General features: G+C 38.3%; 1 protein-coding gene across 1 annotated transcript in view; it reads left to right on the forward strand.

The window, feature by feature from the left end:
* Positions 1–14,916, forward strand: part of LOC139941130 (uncharacterized) — a 36,923-nt gene extending 22,007 nt beyond the window's left edge. Inside the window, exons 8-16 of the mRNA XM_071937575.1 lie at positions 180–321; positions 1,490–2,384; positions 3,094–3,260; positions 4,416–4,575; positions 5,007–5,181; positions 5,847–5,910; positions 7,971–8,070; positions 9,356–9,406; positions 11,434–14,916. Of these exons, the coding sequence (XP_071793676.1) occupies positions 180–321; positions 1,490–2,384; positions 3,094–3,260; positions 4,416–4,575; positions 5,007–5,181; positions 5,847–5,910; positions 7,971–8,070; positions 9,356–9,400 (1,748 nt within the window). The 3' untranslated portion in view covers positions 9,401–9,406; positions 11,434–14,916. The remainder of the gene's footprint in view (positions 1–179; positions 322–1,489; positions 2,385–3,093; positions 3,261–4,415; positions 4,576–5,006; positions 5,182–5,846; positions 5,911–7,970; positions 8,071–9,355; positions 9,407–11,433) is intronic.
* The last annotated feature ends 48 nt before the right edge of the window (positions 14,917–14,964 follow it).

A 14,964-nucleotide genomic window follows, 5' to 3' on the forward strand; every position in this document is an offset into this window, starting at 1 on the left:
TTATTATTATTATTGTTATTATTATTAACTGTCCTCTCCAGGGTGTTTCACAACGGTAAGGTATTTTCGTTAGTAGGGAACCTGGCATGAAACAGTGAAGATATGAGGAACTAGGCAAAGCCTAACAATTTATTTGGGTAGACTAACTTTTTGTGACCTCTACATTTTATTGTTTACAGACGAGACGGACAGTGGTGGTACTTCATCAAGTGACACTCCCAGAGAGAGGAAGAGATGGGACAAGGATCGACCGTATACTCCAAAGAAGCAGCCACTGGAAGATGACGATCGCATTGAACCTCCAGCAGACAGAGCATACAGGTAAATCAAGAGATAAATGCCTGGACGAACCACAACAGTTTCATTGAGCACTTGTGCCCTTGAGCATGGAATTTAACCATTACTGCTTCATTGGGCAGGTATAGTGCATTCTGCTTCACCAGCAGGGTTCCATATGGATGATACCCATGCCTACACCCTTGTGGACTGTGAAGGGGAACACTGTTTCAGCCCCAGGGGTGAACTTCACAAAGGTATTCCTAACTTAGGACTAGTCCTAGGCAATGCTAAGAGATAGTACCAGTCCTAAGTTAGGACCAGTAACTCATCCTAACTTAGGACCAGTCCTATCTCTTAGCATTGCCTAGGACTAGTCCTAAGTTAGGACTACCTTTGTGAAATCTACCCCTGGAGTAGGTGGCAATGTGCCCCTTGTATCAGTTGATTTGGTCGATAGTCCAAATCAGTTAAAGGGAAGGTACACGTTTGGTAATTACTCAAAATAAATATTAACTTAAAAACTGACTTGGTAACGAGCATTGGTGAGCTGTTGATAGTATAAAACATTGTGGGAAACGACTCCCTCTGAAATGACGTAGTTTTTGAGAAAGAGGTAATTTCTCACTAAAATAATAACAGACTTCTAGCTAGAAGTCTTTTATTCTTATCTGAAAGCATACAAATTCGTCCAATAAGGGTGTTTTTCTTTCATCATTTTCTCGCAACTTTGATGACCAATTGAGCCCAAATTTTCACAGGCTTGTTGTTTTATGGTTTTGACGGGATACACCAAGTGAGAAGACTGGTCTTTGACAATTACCAAACGTGTACCTTCCCTTTAAATGTAGCCCTCAATTTGGAGCAGCTGTCTGGCCTTGTGATATTAGGCGATTTCTCATTTAATAAAATAGCTGCATTAATGAAGAGCACACGGCTGTAAGAAACAATATTTTAAGATAGTCATCTAAAGTTTACACAAAAACAATTGCTGTTGATTTTGTCCACTATCTCTTAAAAAGAGTTAAATATTTACTTTGTGGTTAAACCCTGGTAACCCTGGTAGAAGGTTTATTATTATTATTTTAATTAATATTTATTCGGCCATTTCACAAAGTAACAACACATGTAGTTGCAAATCAAATTTTAGCTTACGAAAGAAAAACCCCAAACATGTTTATATATTTTATTTTTATTTTTAATTTGATTTTAGTCCCGATGAACTCCGACCTTCAACTCAAGTACAGACCAGAGCAGACCGACCGCCGACCAACATTCCCAAGGCAGTGAGGAGACCTGTCTCTATGGAGAGAAGACCTCCAGCAGATCCCAGCTCAAGAAGAGCTCCACCACAAGAAGCACTCCAACACGGAGACTCTTCAGAGGAACTCAGCATCCAGTCCTTCATCTCAGACCTGAGTCTGGAGTCAGATCAACTCTACAATCTCCTCGGGGAGCAGGGCGTGAGGAAACTCGGCTCCAAGCTGGCAAAGTTACAGCGGAAGATCGATCGGCAACGAGAACACCACAGGAGACGCTTAAAAGGACATGAACAACCGACGCAGGATGAGCAGCAACAGAAGCGTGCTCCTGTCATGGCGAGCACACCTGCCTCATCAACGGGAGAGAACATTGAGGATGATAGGAAGACTCTAAGACCATCTATTCCTCCTGCATCTGTCTTGAGTCCTGTCTTAGAGACAAGTCACGATCTAGAATCATCGCCAGGAACCTCGGAGAGCACTTTGACAGATCAGAGACAATACTACCCCAAAAGAATGTCAAGTCACAGGCATAAAGATGACTTTGGCGTCGCCTACAGTAGTAGCGATGTGCAGAGCGATACTATGTCCGAGGCTAGTGTTTCATGTACGTGCAAACCAAGATTCAAGCGATCACGTTCTTTACATGATATCCATGGTGTTGAGGAGCCACATCAACCACAAGACAGACTGAGAGATGACGTCAATCAGAAAAGACGGAGGAGGGAAGAGGAGAGTGTCAAGATGAGATCAAGGAATAATAGAGAGTCTCGACTGCCGACCAGGATACCTGCTGGAACGATGACTCCTGCTGTCAAAACCTCTCAGATACCTCAGAAAAAGAGGGTTAGTCAATCACATTGTCAGAAACAAATATTTATTGACCTATTCACCTGGACCTAATTTCATAGATCACGACGCTATAACAGGAAGCAGGTCCGCACTTGTGTCAAGTAGATTTCACAGATAAGCAGGAATTTTGACTTGCTCTTTATTTTAAAGCAATGAATGGTGATCGCTAGTGCAGGACTTCCCTTTGCAAATTTGAATGTTGTCAACCTTTTGGTTGTTTTTTTGATCAGATTAAATAAACCAGTATTAATAGTAAAAAGTAATCAGAGCCATGAACTTGACCCTGACGTCATACCTGCAACAAATCTTGCAAATTACATCCAATAATATCTATGTTTCATTTTGTTGCAAAGTTACTTTTGGAAATGCGGGTAATTGCAAAACCAAGTTATTACAAAGTTACTACAAATTGTAATTGAACTGGCAGTTTCAGGTTGACTACATGCACAGCCACTATACTTTTTGTTACAAAGACACCAAATGAAATTGGGCCCTGCTCAATGAGTAACTCTTTGCAGATCTTGTATTGGACATATTAACTCAAGCACTTTTTATTCATCATTGACACAGCGGTTGTTATAACTGCTACATCTGTGGTTTACAAACTGTTTTCCATAAAATGGACACACACAAAGGAGTACCCATGATTGTGGTTGTCCACATATTCATTTCTCTGTTCATGTGTGGCTTGTAACAATGGCAGGGAACGGCTTTTACTGTTGAGTTTGGGACTCAGACAACCCCGGGTCTGAAGACAAAAGGAGGTGAGAAGACAACAAAGCAGCATGGAGAAGCAGAGGGAAAAGAGAGCATCTTCAGACAGCCAAGATCCAGCTCAGAACCCAGCAAGGGACGAAGAAAGATACCACAGTCAGTACAGACTTATTTATTTATTTATTTTTTTTCTAATTATTTTGAAGATCAAAGCCGAATTTCAAAGAGCTGCTAAGCACAAACATTTACTTAGCATGAAATTTCTTCCTGGATAAAAACAGGATTACCAACCAAATTTCCATTTGTTGCATATTGCTTGTTACTGGTATTCAGCTTGTGTTTGCTTATCCTGAAAATTACGTGGAAATTTGGTTGCTAATCCTGTTTTAATCAAGGAAGAAATTCTATTGTTCTTAGCAGCTCTATGAAATTGGGCCCTGCTCACATAAAGAGCACCCTGCACTCATCACTGTTATTTGCAGTAGACCTTGTGGCATGGCATGGCCTAGCGGTTAAGAGCACTGGCTTCAAACACCGGTGTTTCTGATCAGCAGAGTGCAGGTTTGAGTCCCAGTCGTGACACCTGTGTCCTTAAGCGAGACACTTAACCATAATGCCTGTCCTGCCGATGGGACGTAAAGATGTGTTGTGTGATGCACATTAAAGAACCCAGCCGTCGATTTCACCAAACTCTTCCTAACTTAGGATTCATCTTAGGACTTAAGACGGGTTCAGTTCCGTATCCAGATAGGTAGGACGCATTGAACCCATCCTAAGTTAGGACGGATTACTCGTCCTAACTCGAGTTAGGATTAATCCTAGCGTTTCGTGAAACCGGCTGCAGTGCACTTTACCCGAAAGAGATTGGGTTTGCCCTGGTGCTCCTGGCTATATAAGAAGCCACTATTAATATTTTTTAGTAGTAATTTTTGTTGTTCCATTAAATATTTGCTCTACCCACGCACGTGCATGTAAAAGTTGGCTGCACACACACCCTCTCTCATTTTATCTACCTCGATAAGGCCGCAGTCAAACCAGTACCAGAGTGAATGTATGATATACATGTAGCGCTCTTATCATTTTGAGAGGACAATTCAGCACTTTTGTCAAATTCTTTAGGACTCTTGTTGCTGCCGCTAACAAATTCACCCATTTGATAAAAATAGTGCAGCATTATGTTTTTGGGGGCACAAAATTTTGCCCTCTTATTCAAGTTGATTTACAAAAGAGGCAAAGAAGCCAAGTTTTTATCATTTTTATTTCACCTAGAGCAAAGAACACGCTTCTTAAAATTGTTTGTTTCTCATTCAGACGTGTCAGGGAAGCCCCAGTTACGCCAGCTGTTGCCTGGTTCCAGCCAATCAGCAAGAAGATGCCATGGCAACAGGCTGAACCCAAACCACAGCGCCAACCACTCAGGGACAGGCAGCCAGTTGCAGGTCAAGGGTCACAGGGCAAACCCAGCCTACAGGTCAGTCACACCATTCTGCATCCAAAATCATTTATCAATATTTGTGTTTCTATAATAGACCGTTATCACGGTGCAGCCATTTTGAATTTTTCCCATTGATATCAACGTTGCGGTTACCAAACCGAGGGTGGAATAACAAAATAGTCTGGTTCCTAATTGCAAAATTATTATTAGCATACATTATTGTTTTTCGATACGAGGAACATGACAATGATGGAGCATTAAGATAGCGGTCTGTATGGGTGGGTTTCCTGTACACGGAGTGTGCAAGAGAACCATCAGTCCTCTTGGAATTTATTACATCAAGGAAAGGTCATGAATCAGATGTCTCAATTTCCATGGTGAACTGAAGTTATAAATGTTGAAATTTGTCATAAATTGTTGTACTTTATTTTTTTAATATTCGCTTGTTAAATATTTGTTGGAACTAGGAAGCCTTTGAGAGCAACCAGGCGACGTTTATCTCTCGTTCCCGTGAAAGGCAGAAGAAGATCAAGCTGGCTGCCGAGGAGCGTGAGATGCAGAAACAGTTTGATGAGGAAAGATTTAAGTTGTTTCAGGATAATCGCAGTAAGAAAGTCAACCCTCAGGCCCATCCATACAGCGGTGAGTAACCTAAGGAAGGTGTTTTGTCCGAGTGCACGGGACATGAGCTCTGCAGCCTGTTTCATTGAGCTGCTTAAACACAAAAAATACCTAAGCTAACAAAAAAATCATGCTTTCCAGAATATGGTCAGCATCCAAGCTGCCATGTCACGTAAAGAATTGTTGACTGATATCCTGCTATTTTCTGCTTAGCCGCAAACTGTTACGCAGCTGTTTCTTCCCTGTGATATTTGTTGTTTAATTAGCAGATCATGTATGTGTCAATTTTTCATCAAAAAAATTGTCTGGAAATTTTGAAGATGATTTGTACCAGTTTTAAGTTTAAGATTTTAAATTTGGTTAATTTTTTCATTTTCTTCCAACAAAATCATCAATTTGAATACATTGTTACACATAAGCCCTCGCCAGCCTTCACAGGTGGAAGTACTTGAAGCCTAATGTTATGATACTTTTTTTCTTTTCTTTTTTCTCTTGATTGGAGTGATACGACTCCGTTTATTCACACTCAAAAATATCTCATCATTCACAAAACACTCCAAAACTTATTTACAATGTTTTTTGTGAGATGATTTTTACCTCTCCATTGCATAACAAACCGATAACTGGTTACAATTAATCTCAACTTATAATACCTTTTACCTTGTTTTCTTTATTTGTCCTTTTAGATCAACATCATAAGCCCAAGAAGAGATTAATGTCTAAGAAGGAGATGAGGCAGCACACAGAGAAGTGAGTTAACCTTAAAGTCTCCTGATGATGACTAGACCATGCTAGTCGACAAAATTCAGAACAATTAAGAACTCACTCCTAGGTAGTGAAGTTAATAATGAGAAGACCTCTTGATCCACTGAGTGAAAGTAGTAGATCCATAGTTTCCTAACCTCCGCCCAGGTAGTAGTTAAAGGAACACGTTGCCTTGGATCGGTCGAGTTGGTCTTTGAAAAGCATTTGTGACCGTTTGTTATGAAATGCATATGGGTAGAAAGATGTTGTAAAAGTAGAATACAATCATACACATAAACATGCCTCGAAATTGCACGGTTTTCCTTTTACCTCGTCGACTAACACGGTCGGCCATTTATGGGAGTCAAATTTTTGACTCCCATAAATGGCCGACCGTGTTAGTTCGCAAAGTAAAAGGAAAACCACGCAATTTCGAGGCAAGTTTGTGTGGATCATTGTATTCTACTTTTAAAACATCTTTCCAACCATATGCATTTTGTAACAAACGGTTACACACGCTTTTTATAGACCAACTCGTCCGATCCAAGGCAACGTGTTCCTTTAATAAGCAGGACTGTTTGTTTTTTTCAGAACTGAGAAGTCTCCCAAATTCTGAAAAATCTACTCAGCGGTCGTAGTATATAATATAGCAAGACAAGGTCTCAAAAAAACATAATCTACACAGCAAGTAGATACACATACTGCAAACCAAATATTCAACCTTTAATTACCCATCCCTCAGGTGTTTTGCTAAGAAAGCTTTAATAGTCAGACAAAACCCTTTCCTATTTGATAACTCAAGACACAAACATTTGATTTGTCGAGGAGTTGATTTGTATTATCTTGTCTTAAATTTTGCATTGAAACATTACATCCTTTATTAAAATGTGAGACAAATCAAAAGAAAGATATTGAAGATTTGATTGACAAGGGATCGACAGTTAAATGACAACGAATGTCAAGGAATTGACAATGACAATGAAAAAATACTGGCAATGACAAACATTTATTTCACTGTATGGCCTAGGAACTAAAGCATGAACTTTAAAGACACTGGACACCTTTGGTAGTTGTCAAAGACCAGTTTTCTCACTTGGTGTATCTCAGCATATGCATAAAATAAACCTGTGAAAAGTTGGCTCAATTGGTTCGTTGAAGTTGCGAGAGAATAATGAAAGAGAAAACACCCTTGTCGCACAAATTGTGTGCTTTTAGATGCTTGATTTCAAGACCTCAGCTGAGGTCACAATGTAAGTGTGGTAGGTTTTGCAATAAAATGATTAATCCATTATTAAAATAGAGAGTCGAATCAGAAGATAGATATTGCAGGTTTGAATGACAAGGGATTGACAATTGATTGACAATGACTGTCAAGGAATTGACAATGACAATGAAAGAATACTGGCAATGACAAACATTTTATTCCACTGTATGGCCTAGGAATTAGAGAATGAACTTTAAAGACACTGGACACCTTTGGTTATTGTCAAAGACCAGTATTCTCACTTGGTGTATCTCAAGAACTGCATAAAATGACAAACCTGTAAACAATTGAACTAAATTGGTCGTCGGAATTGAAAGAGAATGATGGAAGGAAAAAACACCCTTGTTGCACAATGTGTGCTTTCAGATGCCCTGAGTTTGAGACGTCAGCTGAGGTCTCAAATTCGATTCAAATATTTAAGTGACAAATTACTTCTTTGTCACAAGGAGTTAAGACTAGTTCTAACCTAAGACTAGTCCTAGGATATAAAAAACGTATAGCTAGTCCTAAGTTAGGACGAGTCACTCAGCCTAACACGAGATAAGACTAGTCCTAACTCTTTGTGAAATCCACTCCATGAAATTGAGATATTACCTCTTTCTCAAAAACTACGTTACTTGAGAGGGAGCCGTTTCTTCGCAATGTTTTATACTATCAACAGCTCTCCATTGCTTGTAACCAAGTTAGTTTTTGTGCCTACAATTATTTTGAGTAATTACCAATAGTGTCCAGTGCCTTTTAGAAAACATGAATACCAAGTTTCAGTAACAATGAGAGATAATTTTTTCTTCTTTTTCTGCAGGGTGTACAACAAGTTACCAGAGGTTGTTCAACGAGAAAAAGAGCGTAAACGACAAGCAGCAAATGAAACTAATAGAATCAAAGCACTGTTATATAGAAAGGTGAGGCACTAGGATAGTCACATAGCATGACATAATAATAATGTTAAAGCCATTGGACACTTTCGCTAACAGTATTGTCCAAAGGCCCACACTTCGTGTATAACAACTTATACATAAAATAACAAACCTGTAAAAATTTAGACTCAATCGGTCATCGGAGTCGCGAGAAAATAACAAGAAAACCCATCCTTGTTTCTGCACGTTTCGCTGTGTCATGACATGTGTTTAAAATAAATCCGTAATTGTCGAAATCGAGAATTGATAATTGTTTTAATGTTTTCTCAAAAAGTGAAGCATTTCATGGAATGATATTTCAAGAGAAGTCTTTCACCATTACCATCTGTGAACTTTTAATTTGTTTTCTTTTCCGAAAGTGTCCAATGGCTTTAAATAATAATATCAAAAACTTGAGTTTATAAAAGCTTATTGAAGATTGTGATCTTTTATTTACTAGCAATGTTCTAGCACTTGAGTTGTAGTAAACAATGTTTGTATGAAAGATCGCATCTCAACAACTGAACTTGTCCGGCCTACATACAATGTAGTATCATGATGTTTTGCTGACTCAGGGCTACTTCTTAGGTTGACGGATCTGGAGATCAAGAGTAGTATTTCATAACTCACATAACTTTTTCAGTGACTAACCAGCTTGTCATTTCACTAGTCTGTCGGCTTTTTCAATAGTCCGTAATTCACTTAAATGGGTTTTTTTTTTCAACAGTGAACTAGCCACCCGGTACATTGGAGAGAATTTTGACTGAAGTGTTTTAAACTAGCATTTTGGACACATGGACCTCTATTGTGGGAGAAAACTGGGGTGTGAATTGGATAGTTGACAAAGGAGACATGATTAACGAACAATTACGATAAATAACTCACTCTAAATAGTCCTTGAAAGCTGATTCATAAATACCTCCGACAGTTTTGCTGTTCCTATTGCTGGAGAGCATGCCAAGTCGAGGTGTTTAAACAGTTGATAGAGACCAGATGGAGCTGGTTCCCAGGGGTGATCCATCATGCCATGCCATTTTGGCCCATGAATATGAGGATGCATACTGCTACTACGCGCACGAATGCATATATCGGAAATCTGTCTCAGTCATAAAAATGCAACACGTACAGAGCTCAATGAAAGGACGTCGGAAAACGGATAAGTTTCTTCCTTATTACGCCTTTAACAACAAAAAAGAGCTCCAAAATTAAAATCTTTAACTGACTCTAAAAAACAGCCTTGAAGAAAAGTCCTCATATAACTTGTTTTTCTCTTCTTCTTTCTTCTTTGCAGCAATTGAGTGATCGATTAAAAAGCAAGCCCTGGACAGGACCCTAGCATGGGGTAAATACATGCGTCGATGCAGTTTAATTCATTAATGAACCTTTATTTACCTCATTTATTGAAAGTGCCCAAGATGTTTAACTTAACTGAAATAACAGCAAATAAACATTTCCAAATTTCTTACCTTTTTGTTCTTGTGAGATCATCAATATTGATTATAATTAAGTTAAATGTGTGTAAATTTTCTTCTCACATTTTCCGTTTGTTTGGGGGTTTTGGTTCTTGGTGGGGGTGGGGGGGGGGGGGTTCGAAAAGGGTACTGAGTGTGATACTGATGTAGTAAAGGCTGTTTTCCAGTTGTTTAATGTTAAAATGTTAAAATACATAAATTGAAATGGTTACGGTAAGGGGCTAGAAGTGTTAACTTTTACTTTTTACCTACCATTATTTATCCATTTTCATCCCATTGTAATTTGACTTCATGTCAAAATGTGCTGGTTAATTCGGTCTTCACAAGCCTTGTTAATAACTAAAGCCAACGCACAAGTGTGTTACGCAAAAAGTGGAGATTTGCCCCAATACAAGAGGCTTTTTTTTTTTTAAACCTTGGGCTGCGATTCTGGCTTGGTCTCTGGTCCTGGCTTGGGCTCTGGTTCCGGCTTGGTCTCTTGTCCTGGCTTGGGCTCTGCTTCCGGCTTGGTCTCTTGTCCTGGCTTGGGCTCTGCTTCCGGCTTGGTCTCTTGTCCTGGCTTGGGCTCTGGTTCCGGCTTGGGCTCTGGTTCTGGCTTGGGCTCCGATTCTTGCTTGGTCTCTGGTCCTGGCTTGAGATCCAGTTCCGGCTTGGTCTATGGTCCTGGCTTGGGCTCTGGCTCCGGCTTGGTGTCTGGTCCTGGCTTAGGCTCTGGTCCTGGCTTGGGTTCCGATTCCGGCTTGGTCTCTGGTCCTGGCTTAGGCTCCAATTCCGGCTTGGTCTCTGGTCCTGACTTGGGCTCTGGTTCCGGCTTGGTCTCTTGTCCTGGCTCAAGCTCCGGTTCTGGCTTGGTCTCTTGTCCTGGCTTGGGCTCTGGTTCTGGCTTGGTCTCTTGTCCTGGCTCAAGCTCCGGTTCTGGCTTGGTCTATGGTCCTGGCTCAAGCTCTGGTTCTGGCTTGGTTTATGGTCCTGGCTTGGGCTCCGGTTCTGGCTTGGGCTCTGGTCCAGGCTCCCCCTCTGGTCCTGGCTTGGGAACCGGTTCTGGCTTGGTCTCTGGTCCTTGCTTGGGCTCCGGTTCCGGCTTGGGCTCCGTGCCCGACTTGGACTTCAGAATCAATTCTGGAGCAGTGTTTGTTTTGCATGATGTTTTGAACACTCGAATGTAGGCTGGAGACAGAGCCCTAAGCTGAGGTTTTGAAGGAGGCAAAGGTTGACAAAAGATTACAGATATTTTCCTAGTCTCACTTGTTTCTGTAATGTGGCCTTTATTCATGTGAAGATATTTCAAATCCATTTCCCTAAACACATGGCCTTCTATGAAGTACATTAGCTATTTCAAAGACAGATAGGTAATTTTTTTTATATAATTTATATCCATAAAAATGAACATTCTGGGTGAATTTTATGACATCCTTTTGTTTTATAAAAACACAGTAAAAACGTGGTCACTTTTGATGGTAATTTTTGATAGGTAAGGTATACCAAAACAGTGCATAGATATGTCAATTTGAACATTTGCTAAAAGAAGCAAACATGTTTTATAGCAAAAACAAAAGAACAAATCAGCTCATTAACTTCAATATACTCATTTGTAGTAGTTAAATATTTGTCTAAGCGATCAACTTTGATTATTTAATGATGGTTCCCCGTTAACCATGTTTTTGAATCAGGAAAAGAAAAGACGATTGTTTTGTGGAAAGGCCGAGCAAGTATTGGAAGAATATACATTTGAAAAGGAGATCATATTTAAAAGAGTAACAAAAAATCTTGCATGAAATATGACTTTGTGCTTTTAGTACATATTAAAAATACTACCTTGTTGTAAATTGAAAAATAATTAGAGACAAAAATAAATACGGCACAATTTAAAATTCTATGAACTTATTTGAATCTGCAGACACGATACCACGATACAGAGTGTACATCCCCAAGTAACAAAGGAAAATTATGGCCAACCAATCCATAGTATGATCTTCATCGAATCTTGGGCAATAAGCTTTCCTCTGATCTCACATTCTTTTCTTCATCATACACCAACTTCCATTCTCCCTGAGTATGGTATGTAAAAGCCTTCTTGTAATAGTTTGGTGTGAAACATCATAGATCATGTAACCTTTGTTTAAAGGCAGTAGACACTATTGGTAAATTGTCAAAGACTAGCCTTCACAGTTGGTGTATCTCAACATATGCAAAAAAATAACAAACCTGTGAAAATTTGAGCTCAATCGGTCATCGAACTTGCGAGATAATAATGAGAGAACAAAACACCCTTGTCACATGAAGTTGTGTGCGTTTAGATGGTTGATTTCGAGACCTCAAGTTCTAAATCTGAGGTCTCAAAAAAAAATTGTCAAAAGTTACTTCTTTCTCGAAAACTATGGCACTTCAGAGGGAGCCGTTTCTCACAATGTTTTATACCATCAACCTGTCCCCATTACTCGTCACCAAGAAAGGTTTTATGCTAATAATTATTTTGAGTAACTACCAATAGTGTCTACTGCCTTTAACAAAAAGTGATCCTGTACATTCCAAGGCATTTCTTGGCAGGCAAGATACTGCACTGGTCAAAATGAGAAATTTCACATTTTAGTGTAAAATTTCTACAGAAATTAAAAGACTTGTGAAAGTAACAGCTGTAAAAGATTTGCAGTATTATATAAGAAGTTGACAAAATTTACTAACAGAGCAATCTCAATAAAGTAGAGATTTTATGCCTTCTTCTATTGTGCAATTAAACAAATTGTGCCTGCTTGAAGTCCTAGGGTGGATTTCACAAAGAGTTCAGACTAGTCTTACATGTATCTCAGGTTACGACAAATTACTCGGACATCTTTAGGACTAGCAATTTGGGTTTTATACATCCTAGGACTAGTCCTAACTCCTTGTAAAATCGACCCTAGGGGTAGACTCACAAAGATAGTCCTAACTCAGGACTAGTCTTAGGACTCTTTCGGGATGGTTACAAACTTACTAGGCTAGTCCTAAGTAACTCGTCCTAAATCACGATAAGACTAGTCTGTACTCTTTATGAAATCTACCCCTGGCTCTGTGGCTCCTTAGTAAACGAGTGATCTCACAGGTTACATTGCCGATTGGTATTTGATTTCAAATGCTGTCCCTAGGTTTTTACATACCATTTTTGGAAATCATTGATGCATGACCAGAAAAATGCACCCAAGATTTAAAATCGATTAAATTGAACCTTATTTATAAAAAATAAATAAATAAATAAATAAATAAATAAATAAATGAAAAAAACTAAAAAAACATAACAGTGGTCTTTAGAAAGATTCGTGGTCATATTTTCCCTTGTGGATGACACCCTGTATTAAGATCACCTAAGGATTGTCAACGTTAAAGTATTCAGGAATCACACAATAATTACGGCAAAAACTCAATGAATATTCTACAGAGGTGTTTTATTAAACGCAAATGAAGTATGAATATAAAACAGAGGTGTTGTTAACTCTTAATCTTGCCAAGGGATCTGTAAAATGTATGAACTGTAAATTTATAGTAGTCAAATGCATTCTTGTCATGTTGTTTCTGTCAAAAAGTTCTAATATACAAAATATTGTGTAAATTGTGCAGAAAAATACTTTTGAATTTTATGACCCCTCTCCCCCTGCTTATTAAACATTTTAAATATTTTTGTTTTATTTAAAAATATGACCAAATTAAAAACATTCATAGTCATTCAGATATCAATTTTCCACTTCCCCCCAATCAAACATTCCAAAAGAGTCAACTCTGGACCAAACGTAGAATTTATTACTAATTAATAAACAAAAGTTATCTTTCCAAACATGTCAACATTGTCGAATAACACACACACATCAAATACAGAACAAATATTCTGAACCTATCATAATATATACATATTAAGAACTTAATGTGAATTCTCAAAGAGAAAAAATAAGACCAGTTTTGGAAAAAAGTATTTCAGAAAAATATATTAACACATAGACATTTTGTAAAGTTATTTACATTTTAGTAAAATTATTTAAGTTAATTGACTTATCATTTTTTAATAAGTATTTTTGTCCTAGTTTTTCTGAAATTTGAAAATATGGAATTGTGTAATGATTAGTGTGTACATATTGTGACAGGGTGTTTAGAGAACTTCATTGATTGTACAGTATTAGCAGGCATTTCATTTGAAAGTAGCTGTAATACAAGGCCACATGCGAGTAGCTAAATTTAAAGTACTGCATTTAATGTATTCTGTATATATACTTTAAACAACAGCTGTGTTTTCAAAAATGTGTGTGCGTGTGTGTGCTCAAATAAAACATTGGGAGTATCAAAACAATAAGTATCTTTTGTGTTGTTTGTTCCTGAGTTTGTGATGTACCCGCTGTCAACGAATTGAAGTGTAGTATGTAAAACCACTGACATAGCCTTCCAAACTATACTGGACACTATTGGTAATTACTCAAAATAATTGTTATCATAAAAACTTCCTTGAACGAGCAATGGAGAGCTGTTGATAGTATAAAACATTGTGAGAAACGACTCCCTCTGAAGTAACATAGTTTTTATCCTACACCAATATGTGATCCGAATACTCGGTGCTTTTTGGGGAAAAAAAAAAAAAACCTAGCTGGCATACTTCTTGGGTGGGATTCGAACCAACAACACTGTCATTCAAGCGCAGATGTGTTACCACTAGACCATCTACATATAGTGCGCACAGTGATAACAAAATAGTTCTATACAGTTATAAGAAACACAATAATTGTAAAACTATTTGTATCACTAACAAATTAGTATTTTCATCCCTGATGCATCTAGTTATATTGCTTTGAAACATTTCAAACTTTTAAAAAACATATTTACAAGAGGAGGTAACAAATAACCAGAAACATAAAATGGCTCATAACCAACTACAACATGATATGTTTAAATGTACATGTACATAGTGTCTTTATCCGTAGCTCGCTCCTTGCTCTTTGCCTAAAGACAGTGGGCTAGTTTAATACGATGCCCCTATAATTTACATTAGATTTCACTTTTTATCAAGCTAAGTTTCAAACCAACATGTGTGTACGGGTAAGCCATTTGCCAGTTAAATTTGGATAGTGGCTGGTGTAATGACTTTCTTAGTCACAAAATGGTAAACTAGTTTGACAGTTGCTTTGGCGCACAGTTCAGGGCAAGCTTTTGCATAGTTATGTCAGAAATTATTACTCTGAAGACGAGCAGAGTACACTGTTCGCAACGTCAAGACCAAACCGGCTCTTTCAATGCCACCACTCCTTAAAAAGAGTTCTTACCCATGGTTGTACCCGCAAGTTTACTATTAATATTTATATTTATAGTTACTCTTATTCTCCACACCATGCAAAGCTTCAAACACCATTTACCTATACACAACTCAGATAAATGAGTATGGCACTAGGCCTTCTGGAGGTTGATGACACACAAA

Source organism: Asterias amurensis, chromosome 8 (assembly GCF_032118995.1).
Source record: "Asterias amurensis chromosome 8, ASM3211899v1".
Taxonomy (NCBI): domain Eukaryota; kingdom Metazoa; phylum Echinodermata; class Asteroidea; order Forcipulatida; family Asteriidae; genus Asterias; species Asterias amurensis.